We start from the raw sequence: 15,998 nt of genomic DNA, 5'->3' as shown, positions 1-15,998 counted from the left end.
TCACAACACCTAATTCCCATGAAACTGGATTTGTCCAAATTATGCCACACAGACTTCAGTTTTACATCAAACTTTCCGGACGCCTCTATTCCTCATTTGACCAAGATTTGACTGCTAGTATTTCTGGGTGTTTGTAAATGTGTGCACTTGTAGGGGTAATTTCTACCCAACTGACACCCAGCTAGGAAAGACCCACCTGATCAGCCCCTCCCACCAGGTTACCGCAGCAGGACTTAGCACTTAGGCACAGGGAGCTGAACTGCAGCCAAGTGGTTCCCAAATAAAAGAGGCAGTTAGAGACAGACCACATTAGCCTTCTTGCTCCTTCGCTTGACCCAATGCTCAATTTTCACCATATTAACCATAGTCTAGAGAAGCTTTCATTTTTGTTTTCCTTTGAAATCTTATGTCAAAATACCTAAATTTGTGTCATTCAAATATCGTTGCCAGCATTTTAAATGAATTAGGGTCCACTAAAGAGGTCCGTCCATCCATGGCACTAGCATAACTACTCAGATCTAGTAAGAGGGCGTTCTCACTTGCTCTTTCACTCTCACACAAATATTTATTCAACTGGTCACACAATGCAGCGCTGCCTTTAAGCATTATTCACAAAGCAAACACTGAATTCCTCTGACAGCTCTGAAGAGTGAAAAAGAATCAAAAGGAGTCAGGTGGTAATACTCGAATACCTTTTATTCCCCCCTCCTGTAAAATGGCTTGTACTTCCAAAACGTACAACAGTTAAATTGTGTTAATATCCATTCACATTGATGTATATAAAAGGCCAGCTTTCACAAACATAACTCAGAACGTTCAACAGCTGGTAACACTTTTGAAGTAAACATTGCCATTACCCCCATTCCCAGTGGGCTCATGGGAATGAGATGCAGTTCTGAAATTTGGGCTTGGGTTTTTGTTTTGTTTTTAAGAAATGTATTTAGAGCATAGCAAAAATAGACTTTTACTTGTTGGATCATGCTACAATTTTATCCAGGTGCCGAGTTCACAAGGAGAATGTCAAAAAGTCATGTGTGCCTTGAAATGCGTTTGCAGAGGGCTTGCTGCTGAAATCTCTCTCAGATACATGGCAAACTACCATAGGAGCCTCAGGAAAATCCATAGCTCATTGGCAAAGGCATGGCTTTGCAGGCAAACAGTCTCAGATTCCGTCCCTGGCACCTTTGTTGAAAGAACCTTGAAGATCAGGCTGGGCAGGGGGCATCAGAGGGAAGAGCCACTGCTTGTTCTAGACAGTATTCAGCAAGTATCTGGAAACTTACGCCAGAGGCTGTGTGCTATGGTCTGAAACAAGACTGAAATGGTATTGCCATTGATGGGGAAGAGATGTGGCAAAATAAAATAAAATAAATGCTTTTCACGACTTCTGGGTGACCATCTCAGCCCTCAGTCACCTCCTGTTTATGGCTCAGAGAAGATCAAGTACTTTGATCGCTTTTCTTTCTCTGAAATAGGCTTTTCTGACAAAGTTAAACACCACCACCATTCTGGTCAAGAAACAGCACAGGTTGGCTAGGTTAAAATCCCAAATCACTCCGATTCCACAACTACCCACTGCCCTGCTTTGCTCTTCCTTCCAGATTGCCCTTCAAACAATTATCACATGCATTTTCTGCGCCAGCAAGATCAACAGCTATCAAAAACTAGAAAGTGCTCTAAACCACACAAAGTCTTGGGGCAAATTAAATACCAGTTAATTTATCGCGGCATGAGCTTTCATGGGCTCATCAAGCCTGACAAAGTGTGTTTGAGTCTCTGAAAGCTGATGCCACAATAAATTTGATATTCTTTAAGGTGCCACAAGACTCCTTGCTTGCTTTGCTGCAAAGAAACCACCTCTCTCAAAACAATGAATGCTCTTTTTTCCCCCCAAGCAAGCTTCTCAGTGAAGCCAAGGAGAAATTTGCATAAGCAACTTGGGATCGATAGGAATTTTTGTTTTTTGTTTTGCTTATTTTAAAGGGAAATGGTTTGCTGATCTCTGCAGGGGAAAGTTACATCTCAAGAACAATTTAGGACTGTTCACTAAATTTTTAAGGGACCAAAGTTGCTGCTGGGCTCAAATTATTTTCCAGAGTCGTTTGGATCATGGGGTTGATATGACTGGTTAAGGCACGCCCATTTAAAATCAAATCTGGGGCAAAAAGGAGAGCTGGGGCTAGAAGAGTAAGTTATTATGGATTTTCTAAATTAGGCTATTCTCTAAAAACAGGTGCACCAAAAAGGGTTATCCAGAACTGGAGAGCCAACTTCCATGGAACATGTAGCCATCATAAATCAATCTTAGGCAGTTCAAAATGAACTTCCTCTCTACAGACATTAACTACTCCTGTACTTTCTACCTAGAAATAGTGAGAAAGACATACAAGCATCAGCAGCAAAAGAGGTTTAGAGCCAGAAGTTGGAGTTTAGACAAAGCTTGTTTGGAAGCAGCTAAACAAGAACAGTTCAGTGGAAAAAAACCCAGATTTCATATTGTTATGATGCTTTCAGAGACAGATGCACACAACATAGGTAAAACTATTGTTTACTAAACCAGTCAATGTCTTACAACATGGAGGTATGAAAGCTTTCAATGGCAAAAAATTGTGAAGTCTACCTATGCCCTACACGCCAGCAGTATCACTCACTCGTGTTAGCCACAATGAGACTTTGTTCAACAAAATCTGGATTGATTCAGAGAGAACTTAACTCCTCTGACTTCAGTATTTCTCGTGCTAATCAGCAATGGAGCATGGGTCCGGATTCAATGTGCTCTCAAACACTGACAATCATGGCAGCACAACAGAGATCTTATACACTAGTTTTGCCATTCATGGTAAAGTCTGGGATAATCTAAACTTCAACTAGGAAGTTTAGGAACTACGAGAAGAGTGAAAAGCAATGCAATTTGGACAACTCTTTGGATATACAGAACACTGGAAAACTTTATGGAAATGAGCATGCCAGAGAAGTCAGTGCTTCAGAGCTACTGAACACAGCCTGAGCATTATGGAAACCTGGGAAATCTTCCAACTGTTCCAACATCATTCTCCTTCTCACAAAAATGCAATGAAAACAGGGGTGAATCCATCACGTTTGACGTTAATGTTACAGTAAATCAGTTCCTCTTGTTTCTCAAAGCGGCCCACCAGCAATCCACCCACTAGGTGCACCTGTCACCGTGCGGAGCCTAGGTCACAAAAAAGGATTCAGAATGACAGGCTGGACAGTCCAATGGATCCTTCTTGAAAGAGTCTGGAGTAGCTTCAATGTAATCCACAACTGAAGTGGGAACAATCTCTAGGTATACATTCACACATGGAAGGAAACCTAATTGTGGGAATATTCTACACCTGAGCAGGGCCTGAGTCATCGCTACTGTGTTTTTTCTGCCCTTGAAGTTGGCAAGCAAGGCAGATTTCAAAACTCTGATTTTATGATATTTTGCCAGTCGGCAAAAGGCCTCTTTATAACAGAGCCTGGAGAGCAGCAGACAGAATAAAGGAGGGGTCTGAGGCACCTATGATAAAAGATCAGGATGGGGTTGCAAACCTTACAAACCATGACACAAAAACAGGGATATCGTCAGAATTTGAGCTACACATTTGTCTTGAGGAATATCAAAGGTGAGGAGCACTCATTTTAAAAAGGCACTAGGACAAAGTGTTTATAAAACAATTGGCCCTATTTCCCAACCTACTGAGTGGGGCAGGCAAGCTACGGAGTATGGCATTTGACAGAAAATGCAGCAGAGTGAGTGAAACCTTTCCAAACAAAAGAAATTGGTGCATCAACTTAAAATGCTGAACTTTTTTATACAGCAAAATTGTATTAAACAGCAGCAGATAAAAACAACATGCCCCATCACCCAGTGGGCAATGAACATCTGAAAATGTTTAAAAGGTTAACTATAAAACAATATTACATCCAAAATATGAACAGGCCAGTTCAAGTATATACACAATATATTAAAATCATATAAATTATATATTTATACAAAGGGCACACACATAGCAAGGGGTTGCTGTGAATTTAACAAAATGGAGATCCAAACTGCCAGAATCACTTCAGATGTGCAATTAATTTTTCCCTGTGGGTTCTTTTTTCATGTCAACATTGAAGAACTAATACCTCTGATACCACAAGTACGGTGGGAGGGGGATGGAGAAGCATAAAAATACCCCAAGCAGATGAAAATGCGAATATGGTAAGGGCATTATAGCACATGAAATCCCAGTCAGTTCACAATGAGCACTGAGTTGCCTCCTTTCCCACAACTCCACCCACCCACTTCAAACCAGGAATTTCAAACCACATAGGGGATGAATTAATTCTGGGTATTTAATAGTAACATTTGGTGTTTCTCTGAATCTCAAAATAGAGAAAAGGAGGGTGGGGAGGACAGATGGCAAACTGAAAAGTTAATAAACTGTGTTAAACTATTGCAGGATGTTTGCACATTGGACAGCATCATAGAAGGAAGCTCAGCAAAACAGCTTATTTTTAATTACTGATTTCAAAATAGCTACCAAATATTTAACCATCTGTAGGAGGATTCTTGTTGACTCGCATGCTTAAGACTCAAAGAGTGTCCCAAACCAGCCATCACATCTTGGCCAGCATGTCTTACGTTTTGCAAGAGAGCAGACCGAAACCTTCTTGCTGATGTAGCAAAGCAGCCACTTAAATAACTAGATTTATAACAAGTCAGTTTGCTCACAGGGCCAAGACATGCAAGGGGAAACGATATCAAGTGGCAATAAAGCCAAAAAGGCAGAATTAGAAACGGACAGAAAACTGTGAACATGGCGAATGTAACTGCATATATGTAAAAAGTAACACAAATTGCATCAGATGCAAAGCTGAAAAGGGCTGATATCATATTGTGCCTTACCATCCCTGGGTTTTCATGAAAGCTGTTTTCATGTTATCGCAAAATCCTGTGTTCCCACATTGGTGAAGGAGCCAGTTTTCATTGGCTTCAACCCATGGTGCTGCAGCAACACCAGAAAATGATGGAGCCATGTAGGCAAGACCAGCCTTGGTGGAAAGGGCATGCACAACACGGCACAGCCATATAACAAAGTCATTCAAACACACAGTAAGGGCAAAGGATAAAGCCATAGAAAAGTGGCTATTGCAACGCTATGACAACGTATGAAGGGGCCCAAGGTTGGTCACAAATTAGCTTAATGTTGGTGCGAAATCTATAAAACACATGGCAGGGTGGTAGTACAGTGGCTGTCAGAGAGTTGTGCTGCCTCAGGAAAGTCAGAAGCAAACTAATCTTTTTGCACATAAAAAAAGTGACCTAACACATCTGTTGGACCAGATAACCCGTATCTTAAATCTTCCCACATTATGTTTCACGCGTAATGCTAAATACAGGAAGAACATGCAAGGGTAACTTCTGTGTCAAAAAGACATTAATATGCGAAGTGACAGCGATCTCCAAATTTCAAGTAATTTTGAGTATTTTTTCTTTCTTTTTGGACAGCTGCATTACACCACACTGCAGAATTCCATAATATTTTTGTGCTATTGTTTATGAAGCCAACCTTTCGTGTTCACGGCTTGTTTAATGCATGTATCTAGTGAACATTCACCCAGGTTTGCTCACACATTCAGTACATCCTCTTTGAGAATGAACTATTCAAGTTAATTATATTGCAAATTAAAAAGAGAGAGAGAGAGAGAGAGAAAAGGACAGACAAATTACATTCTGTATGCTCCTTTTAGCTTGAAAAAATATGTGTCTTAAAGGCTTGTCAAAGTTTAGAAGAAAAGCATTTCTGTTAAAAAATCCAAGATTAAAAAATCATTAAGACATTGGTATCTTTTTTTTTTCTTCTTCTGATCAAGGGTACTAAGAAAAAAATATTACAAATATACTACAATTTTACCAAGAAGATGTCATCATGAACATGCTTCTGTTGAGCATGCAATGCCACTGATATCTGTTTGGTTCCAGGTATCAGTGTATCACCACACTCCACATTACTCCCAGCTGGTTTCTCCCCCCAACCCGCCCCCGAAAAGCCCTCATTAATAACAATCCTATAAAAAGGTAAAATCTAGAGTTAGTGGCAAATTCTTTATCTTCACAGTAAATTGTTAACCATGTGAGCTTTATCGTGGTCATCTGTAAAATGGTGTCGTCAGTCAATTGGACCCTGAAAAATAAGTTTGACACAGTTCTGATCTCCGGACAGCTGGGTAGCGCAGAAAGGGCAGGCAGCATGGAACGCATGAGTACCATGTGGCAGTGGGATCTGGGACCAGTATTTGGCAGACTTCTCCGAGCACACATGCCCACAAGGGGTGAAAGCATACGTTGGAGGACCAGCATCAACATAAAAGCCTGCCTCGCACCCGAGCCAGAGAGGCACATAGGGACCAACGGTTCTGCACATAGGACACTCACGCTCGTTGGCTTCTGTGTCGCTACGGTGCCCCCAGTTGTGATAGCCATGGACGTGGCCACAGCTGAGGTAAGCCCAGGGCTGTTTCTCTTCCACCACTTCCTTGCGGTTGATGCTGGGAAACGCCAGCGTGTTCAGCCCCACGGGGCACTGGGGTCTCGCTGCATTGATCTCTTGCCGTAGAGCCTCTATGTGTTTCTGAGTCGGTGTATGAAATAAACCATCTGCTGTTCTCCACAGGAGTGTGGCTCCACACAGATCAATGAGAGAACCATCTTGCAGGACGTTGGTTTCATTTTCCACCTAAAAGGGCAGACGGAGATGGAGAACGGTTTGACAGCTAATTCATTCTGAAGCGAAGTGACCCCACCCCACGCAATGCATTTTCCACACACACCCCTTTTCTGTCAGCCTCTTGTACATCCAATGTAGCGTTCAGCTTCCTTCTCTTCTCCTACATGGATTTTATGTAGAAATGTTGATGCAATAGCCCCTCTTCTACAGCAAGCTGCTACAGATTAAACAAAAAAAGCAAAACCAAATTCCTTTCTGTCCTGGTATCTCCATTTCCTCCTCAACTGTTGTCGTCTTGCTTACTGCTAAATTAGGCAAAAGGAGTGGAACTTACAATGCACATGTCATTCAATGTGTCATGTAAACTGATGTAACTGAATAAACAAGAGTAATATCTTTTGACAGATCCTGCAGGATAGCCATGATACTATGATGTTGTGGCAAGGGTCTTGTGGCCTCTTATAAGTCTAAACACATTTACTGTAACAAAGCCCACTTTGTCAGAGGCATAACATGGCAAGTTGGCAAGAGTACAGTGGTACCTCGGGTTAAGAAATTAATTCGTTCTGGAGGTCCGTTTTTAACCTGAAACTGTTCTTAACTTGAGGTACCACTTTAGCTAATGGGACCTCCTGCTGCCGCCGCACCACCGCCATGCGATTTCTGTTCTCATCCTGAAGCAAAGTTCTTAACCCGAGGTACTATTTCTGGGTTAGCAGAGTCTGTAACCTGAAGCGTCTGTAACCTGAAGTATCTGTAACCTGAGGTATCACTATATATGCATGCACAGTGAGTCTGGCCACAATTGTACACAACTGTGGCCAAAAAGTGCAAGAAATCATCAACAGGCATGTCTTCACACATTCAGAAGAAGAAGAGGAGGAGTTTGGATTTGATATCCCGCTTTATCACTACCCGAAGGAGTCTCAAAGCGGCTAACATTCTCCTTTCCCTTCCTCCCCCACAACAAACACTCTGTGAGGTGAGTGGGGCTGAGAGACTTCAGAGAAGTGTGACTGGCCTAAGGTCACCCAGCAGCTGCATGTGGAGGAGCGGGGAATCAAACCCGGTTCACCAGATTACGAGTCCACCTCTCTTAACCACTACACCACACTGGCTCAGCTTATTAGGAGACAAGGCCAGAATTACTTCAAGATTGTCACGCGCATTGTGTTCAAAACTAAAACTCTTCTGAAACTTTTGTTCTTTTGGCACGCAATTCGTCAGCAACAAGTTTGGATTTAAATGAAGCAGAAAGGTCATACTGCAGACTCTCACAGTCATGGTCAGAACCATCCATCACATAAACTGCAGGCTGAGAAGAATGCAAAGCAGCATTTTCTGCCTAGCATTCAGGAGACATTCCATTTTTGGAGCAAGATGGATTTTTCCCCTCCCTTATAAGGCCACAGGATAGGACAAAACATTAAGCCACCATTCAAGTTAACCTGCGACATACCACAAGGCAACCACTGTGAGCCCAGTAAGGGACAATTCCCAGTGGTATGGAAAGACTTGGCTACCATCATGCACACTTTGGTAACATCAAGGTGAGATTACTGCAACATGCTCTATTGGGGCTGCCACTGAGGCTACAAGTATTGCAAAACATCACGAGTCCTAGCTGGAAGCTGGTGTGAGGGCACCCAACAGAATTATTACCCCAACTTCAGTGGCTTATTAGCTACTTCTATGCTTTATTGAAAATGGCAGCATTGAGCTTTAGGCCTAGGATCAGTATATTTTTACTGTAGTTTTACAGTTTGTTAGAAGCTGGCCACAGTGGCTGGGGCAACCCAGACGGGCAGCATATAAATAATAATTATTCCATTATTATTATATCTTAAGGGCTGTTATCTCAATAATTAACTGATAATTAATTAGCTACCACATTTTCAAGGATTGCTAGCTAGGTCTTCCTGGCCCCTTTCTCCTGGTGCTAAGACACTTTTATTTAGGAGATTTTTAGGACTAGAGGATTAGTGCTTTGTTTGCTGTATTGTTTCTGTTGCTTTACTCCTTATGCTATCTAGGTTGCATTTTTAATTATGGTTTCTTTTCATATGGAAGCCGATTTGAGTAATATGGAGAAATATGGCTAGAAAGTTTTGAAATAAAACCGCTGTCATGAACTTCCCAACTTACTAGTTTGCCTCTTTGCTGAGCAGATCTTGTTTCCCGCAGAGTATACACATCACCACAAACCGAAATTTCCCGCCAGACTCCCGGTTTCGATTCTTCAGTGAACCCTCCTTTTGGATGCATGACTAGAACGCCATTGGTTGTTAATCCATCCATGTGTCCGTCGGGATTCTTCCATTTTGCTGCTTTTTCCTATATAGAAGGCCACAGGAAGAAATAAAAGATAAATTACTCAGCCTTTCCACATTCAAAACTTGTAACGGTATTCAAGATTGCAACCACAAGTAAGTTTCCCAAAGAAAAATAGCTATAATAAAGGAAGGGTTGCTTCGAATTCTAAACTCAACATTTAGCACAGAACAGCAAAGTAAACATCTGCACACAATTACAACTATTACTAATAGTTTGGCTAAAAAAACAGGTTGCCTCTATATCAGAAGGGACAGAAAGAAAATCACATTAGTGTTTAAAGTCCTAAACAGCCTAGCCCCAACTATCTGAAAAACTGCCTCCTTCCCTACTCTCAATCTGCCTTCCATGTTCCAAGCCATGGATCTCTTCACAAGTGTACACATCATTTACATATATTGCTACTCTTCCTCCCTTCCTGTTTGATCTATTCCATTTGAGCAGGTTGTACCCCTCACTTTCTACATTCCATTCATGAGTCTCACCCCAGCAGCCTATATTTGCCATCCTGTATTAAGAGCTCAAGTTCTTCTTGCTTGTTTCTCATACTCTGTGCATTTGTGTAGAGATAAATGAAACCATGAAACACACTGCTGCTGCCTCTATAACACTCAATAAGGAGTCACCTGCCGCCACCACCACATGACTCCTCCTTCTCTGGGAAGCAGCAGGAATTGTTCTGTACGCTGTACCTTCTGCTGCCACCTTGATGTTTTCTGAGGTCTGCAACCACTGTTCTTGTTTCTCTGGCCAAGAATCAGAGTCTGAGGTGAGGGCATAGAATCAATTTTGTAGCTCCAGAGACACAGCATGGCTCCTGATAGTCCTACTTTTTGTGTCATGTTCCTCCAGAGTATTGTCTCCTGAACTGGGCAATCTTCCTCCTCCCTAGGGGTACTCTGCCTACATCTCTGTTCCAGCACAGTCCACTCTAGTCTAGCAAGAATGTCCTCATGCTACCCAGTGGCTTGAAGTGTGGACAGGTGGGCCTCAAGTTGCCGGACCTCCTCTTTCAGCGTGGTAACCAAGCTTACAGACAGCAGTTCCAGCACCTCTCAAGCAAATGGAAGGATGGGCCTTTCTGCAATTCCACTAGCATTCCATCACCTCCTCTATCGTCAATTTTGCCCAATTGGGAACTTGATTCCACATTGCAATGAGGAAGCAAAGGGTGAGATTAATCAATCCTACTTTCAGATTTACTATGGTAACATTAGCTCATGATGCAGCACATAGTCTTGCATGGAGAAGATCCCAAATTGATATTCTAGAATATCCAGTTTAAAAGATCAAGTAGCAAGTGATAGGAAAGATTTTGGACTGCAGAGACACTGCAAAGCTGCTGCCATTCAGAGTAGACTATGCTGGGGCTAGATGGACAATAATCTGACAGTTTCCTATGTACTATGTGTTCATATTAAGAAAAAATAATCAGCAGTTGAATGCCAGCAAACAGCCATCAAGTTGTGATAAGAGGGCTGGTTTATGCAACAAGTTATCACGACAGAAAGGCTTGCAGAGAAACTACATGTACTTACCCCAAGGAATATGTTTTTAGAAGAGTCAAATCCTGCTGCAAAGATTCTGGCTGTGTATGGTGTGTTCCTATCACAGACAATGCGGCACGCAAACCTGGAGATGGTGCTTTGGGTGATCTGAGTTTCATCACCATTTTGACTGCCAGAAATTGTATCTGTTACAACAAAATCTATGGGGCTCTCTGTCGATCTGCCAACCTGAAGACATTGAAAACATATTTTAGAGAAATACCTTAGATGATACTGTTACATTATACATTATGTGTAGAAAGGTTGTTTGCTAAAACACAATAAACTGACTGACTGACTCTTTGGAGAACTACGCAATGTGAGAGCATGTGAAACCTTAAATAAGAAAAATCTATGGGTAACTTGTACATCCAGGTAGATTCAAGTATTATCCACAAATCAACAATAAACGTAAGTAGGCATCTTGCTCTCATTCCAAAACTGTTTTAGTTACGTGGGGTACCTTCAAAATTTGAATGACTTGTAATAAAAGCAAGCCCGTCAGAAAATCCCCCTGCTCCCCACAAAAATGTATAAAAGCTTTTGTCTGTTTTTAGATTTAAAAGATCCACTCTACAAAACAATGTTAAGTGATCCTGAATTACTTTTAAGACACCCTTAAATTATAACACAATGGGTTCAATTAATGAGTTCCATTAGCAGAAGGCCTTCTCGGTGGGACTTTCCCCCTCCTCTCCTCGCATGGCTCCCACCAAAATAATTCCTGGTCTTCTGGGGGGAGAACGCCCAGAACAGCATGGTGCATTGGTGGATTGGGGGGGGGTCACTCTATCTGACAAGCTGAAATTGCTTGCCATGGTAGAACAATACCTTAGCACAAGAATGAATTCTCCTAATGTCTCTTAAAAGGTAAAGGTAAAGGACCCCTGGCAGTCCAGTCGCGAACAACTCTGGCTCTCATCTTGCTTTACTGGCCGAGGGAGCCGACGTTTGTCCACAGACAGTTTTTCCAGTTTGTGTGGCCAGCATGACTAAGCCGCTTCTGGCGAAACCAGAGCAGCGCACGGAAATGCCGTTTACCTTCCCGCCGGAGTGGTACCTATTTATCTACTTGCACTTTGATGCGCTTTCGAACTACTAGGTTAGCAGGAGCAGGGACCAAGCAACGGGAGCTCACCCCGTCACAGGGATTTGAACCACTGACCTTCTGATTGGTAGGCCCTAGGCTCAGTGGTTTAGACCACAGCGCCTTTCACTAAATGCTAAGGAGGAAATCATTTCACCCAGAGAGGGAGCTATATTGCAGCATGCATACGTGCTCATGGCTCCACCTTTCTATGAAATATTTTAGGAGCACAGAATGTAAGAAGGTGACTTATACTGAGTCAGAACATTGCTCCATCTTGCTCAGTACTGTCTACACTAACTGGAAGTGGCTCTCCAGGGTTTCATGCTGGAGTCCCTTCCAGCCCTGGAGTTACTAGGAATTGAATTTGGGACCTTCTGTACACAGGGCAGATGCTCTACCACTGAGCTTAAGCCCTCCCCAAATTTTCTGCTTCATTGGTATTACTTGACTCCTTTTGGCATCAAGATGTCAACGGCTGCACTTGAATGTTTCACTTATTAAAAGAAGAGGTATTAGGGGTGTGCATAAAAACTATTACAGATTGCTCAGAAGCAGAAACACTGTGATGGGTGAAAATGAACGTGGCAAACCCTGAATTTCTGTTACCGCTTTAACTGCAGTAAAAGTAATATATATTTGTCTTGCTCTTGAAGAGACTAATGTTGCTTCTTGGAGCTATGCCATAAACCAGAATTAGGAACTTCCTAGACAACAGCAAGGAAATCAACAGATTTTAAGTTGGGTCTCTGTGCATCTAAGAATTGGAAAGAAACATGCGGCAAATTAAATATCAGATTAAATATCTGAATCGCATGGATTCTTTCTTCCAAAAAAGAGGATTCGATTTAAAGCTGTCTTCTAATATTTGACATTGACTACCAAGCTACAGGGTTGTGCTGTTTTGCTGTGTCATTTGAGTTTATGAAACATTCTAACTGCAAAATTCTGCCGGATTTATTATTTGCTAGAAATATTTGCTGTGGAAGACAGGGTAGCGAAGATAAGCCCTCTTGCTTTTATTCTACTAAAATGCTAATCAAGCACCTCTGTAGAAAAGATGAAAATATAGTACAGGCGACTTTCAATTTACGCTGGGATTATGGTCCAGGAATAGCGCATAAAGCCAAAATCGTGTATTGTCAAAACACATCGGGTTCAATGGTGGGTGGGATTGCCAAAGTTTTTATTCCCGGGTGCCTGTCCCTTTCCACCCTCTCTTTCTTTAAAAAAAAATGCTTGCAGGATTCGGGGGGAAACTGGCTGGCGGCTGTGAGAACAGGGTAGGACTATATGGGCCACTGGCAGATCCAGCAAGTTCTACTTATGTTCTTAGTTCAACAGTTAAGGAAATACCACCCCCTCTATGTCTAAAGGCCAACTGTAATAGTCCAACATTTGTAATATAAATCACCTAGAAAGCTTCACACATTGTCTGCTATTCGATCTAGCATAACACAACCACTTCACTCCTTGAAGATATTCAACAACTTTGGCTCAAGTGGGGTGATCAAAGCAAGACCACAGGGTGTTGGAGTAAAGGGAGCCAATGTGGAACATTGTATATGGTGAGTCTTTTAAAAAATGCCCCGTGGAACATGTGTACTCTGTATCCACGGGGCCTCTTTTAAAGGACTCACCCTGTATTTCTCCCTGCCCCAAAACAAATCGAACCCAGCTGAAAATCCTACAGTTTATGAATCAATGAACTGTCAGCTCATTTTAGACATATTTATCCCAAACATGAGCCTTGCATTTTCAGTACAAATTGGCATTCTCAGAAAGCCCAGATATGTATAAAGGTAAAGGTAAAGGACCCCTGACAGTTAAGTCCAGTCGCGAACGACTCTAGGGTTGTGGCGCTCATCTTGCTTTACTGGCCGGGGGAGCCAACGTTTCTCCGCAGACAGTTATTCCGGGTCATGTGGCCAGCATGACTAAGCTGCTTCTGGCGAAACCAGAGCAGCGCACGGAAACACTGTTTACCTTTCCGCTGGAGCGGTACCTATTTATCTACTTGCACTGGTGTGCTTTCAAACTGCTAGGTTGGCAGGAGCTGGGACCAAGCAACGGGAGCTCACCCCATCGCGGGGATTCGAACCGCCAATCTTCTGATCGGCAAGCCCAAGGCTCAGTGGTTTACACCACAGCACCACCCATGTCCCCTTAGATATGTATAGGATCGCATATTACTAATAAATAAATTAATAATAATTGTATACTGCCCTTTATCCATAGATCTCAGGATGGTTCACAGCATAGAAATACAGTATTTTGTGTGGCATAAGATAGTACTGTATACATCATGACTGTGAATGGACCAAGGAGCATCTAATCCCCTAACACTAGTGAATCTAAAGAGAAATGGACCCACATAGTGGAAGAATAGGACAACACTGGGAGCTCCATGTAATATGTTGAGTTTTCCAAAAGACAGGCAGGTTTTTAAATTAACAAACAATATTCTAGTACGCACTGTGCTTTGAAAGCACAAGAGACCTCTCATCGCTGCGAAGCACATAGGGATGTGGAAGAAAGTATTTTAACTGAATCTAGGTACATGCAGGAACAAAGAAAAACAGATGAACCCATCCACTGTCTAAACGCTCCAGAACTACCTCTGCCACGAATGAAAATCTGAAACAATGCGTTTAAGTAATGGCTTTGTTTGTGCTCCTGGAAGAAAACCAACAACCTATTTTTGAGCATCTGTAACTCAGTATATTTACTGCTGAATGAATATGTCATTGGAAAGACCTAGAGAGCATCACTAAATGAAAGTATAAATAATGCAGCCACCACCAGTTCCCACTGGGAGTGCTTTCAAAAGAGCAAGAGTGGGACACAGTCCAGGCTCAAGATTATTATTGAAAGGCCTGTAGAATGCCTTTACACTTTTGCCAGCAACAAAAGCCAGTAGTGAATTTTGAAAGGATGACACACTGAGCAAAAAAAGAGCTGTGACAGTTCAGAGTGAGATAGTGGGAAAGCTTTTCAGTGTCAGAAAAACAAGTATGCAAGTAGTTAGTGTGCAGTCACATATGACAACAAAGCACATACTTTGCTGCATGTACGTGTACCAAAGCTTCCCAGTGTGCACTTCTAAAACCAATGTGCAACCTGCCCATGTAGGAACCAGCAGGTGAGACCCTTCCTTCAGAGAGAGCAACATCTGAGAATAAACCCTGTACTCCAGGACACCATTTCTGTAAGCCATTTCAGGACATCTTCACACAGGAAATACGCTGTAAAAGCCCACAAACAGCTGTTTTTAGGTCATGCAAATGCACTTACCTGAAACATATCTGTATCTTTGTCGTGTGTATATTCCACTACCACCGTCTGGCTTCTTGACAACGTGTAGGATATACTGTGCTGCCCTTTACAACTGATGGCCTGTGGAATAAGACAGTTCCTGCTTTATTTAAGTAACGCCCGAGTCAGCAAAAAGCACATCACTTCAACATTTGTAAATGCTGTTACAGCCATTACCGAGTTTCTCCCTATCCTGGCTAATTCAATTTGTTTATGCGGTTTGCAGCAAGTGTGGCTCAGCCGCAACTCTGGATCCCAACAAAGAGCATAGCTAAGGGACTTCCCATGCAAGGTGTGACCCTTCCCCCTCACGAGCAAAGCTCTTGTTTATGAACAGAAAATTACGAAGATCTGTCCTTTAAAAAACAAACCAAGATAGAATCAAGACAAACGAATATTGAATGCAACCATGCAAGTTTCACTTTTCACACTTTCTCTCTTTTGGGCACACAATTTTTTTCAAATGACCCACTTCCATAATCAAAAAAGAAAAACAGCCTGTTTTCTTTACCATGTCTACCAAATCTAACCCAGATGCCTTGAAGGAGCAGTGGCTTTCAAAGACAGGTACTGTACCTTTTCCAGGCCTATTCTGCTTCTAGAGAGTCTTTAACTAGAGATATCAGGGACCAAACCGAAAAGCATCCATGTACTGAGCGACAGGTGAAAACAGATTTGCCAAATTTGCCAAATACTGGTCAGATATTTTAAAAGCATTTTTAGAACAAAAAGGTATTTTCATCAACTTGCTTGATAGCTGAGCTAATCACAAATGAAATTAACTTTTAAAAAAATTATAAACAAATAATTTGGGATAGCAGTCAGCTATGTTTTATTCAGAGTAAACATTGAAATCAATGTTCATTAAGTTCAATTGGTCTACTATGAGTAAAACTTACTGACTACCACCCACAGCTTTTAACTACCGTATTTTTTGCTCTATAAGACGCACCAGACCATAAGACGCACGTAGTTTTGGGGGGAGGAAAACAAGGGGGG

The 15,998-nt window shown here is 42.0% G+C and overlaps 1 protein-coding gene across 1 annotated transcript in view; it reads right to left on the bottom strand.

The window, feature by feature from the left end:
- Positions 1 to 678: 678 nt before the first annotated feature.
- Positions 679 to 15,998, bottom strand: part of PELI2 (pellino E3 ubiquitin protein ligase family member 2) — an 83,053-nt gene continuing 67,733 nt past the window's right edge. The window contains exons 3-6 of the mRNA XM_083618010.1: positions 14,979 to 15,080; positions 10,589 to 10,786; positions 8,865 to 9,053; positions 679 to 6,728 (exon numbers count right to left, since the gene is read on the bottom strand). Coding sequence (XP_083474136.1) covers positions 6,162 to 6,728; positions 8,865 to 9,053; positions 10,589 to 10,786; positions 14,979 to 15,080 — 1,056 coding nt within the window. The 3' untranslated portion in view covers positions 679 to 6,161. The remainder of the gene's footprint in view (positions 6,729 to 8,864; positions 9,054 to 10,588; positions 10,787 to 14,978; positions 15,081 to 15,998) is intronic.

The sequence above is a fragment of the Podarcis filfolensis genome (assembly GCF_964270895.1).
Source record: "Podarcis filfolensis genome assembly, chromosome: 1".
In the NCBI taxonomy this organism is placed as follows: domain Eukaryota; kingdom Metazoa; phylum Chordata; class Lepidosauria; order Squamata; family Lacertidae; genus Podarcis; species Podarcis filfolensis.
Note: the sequence above shows the minus strand (reverse complement) of the source record. Positions and strands in the feature narration are given on the sequence as shown.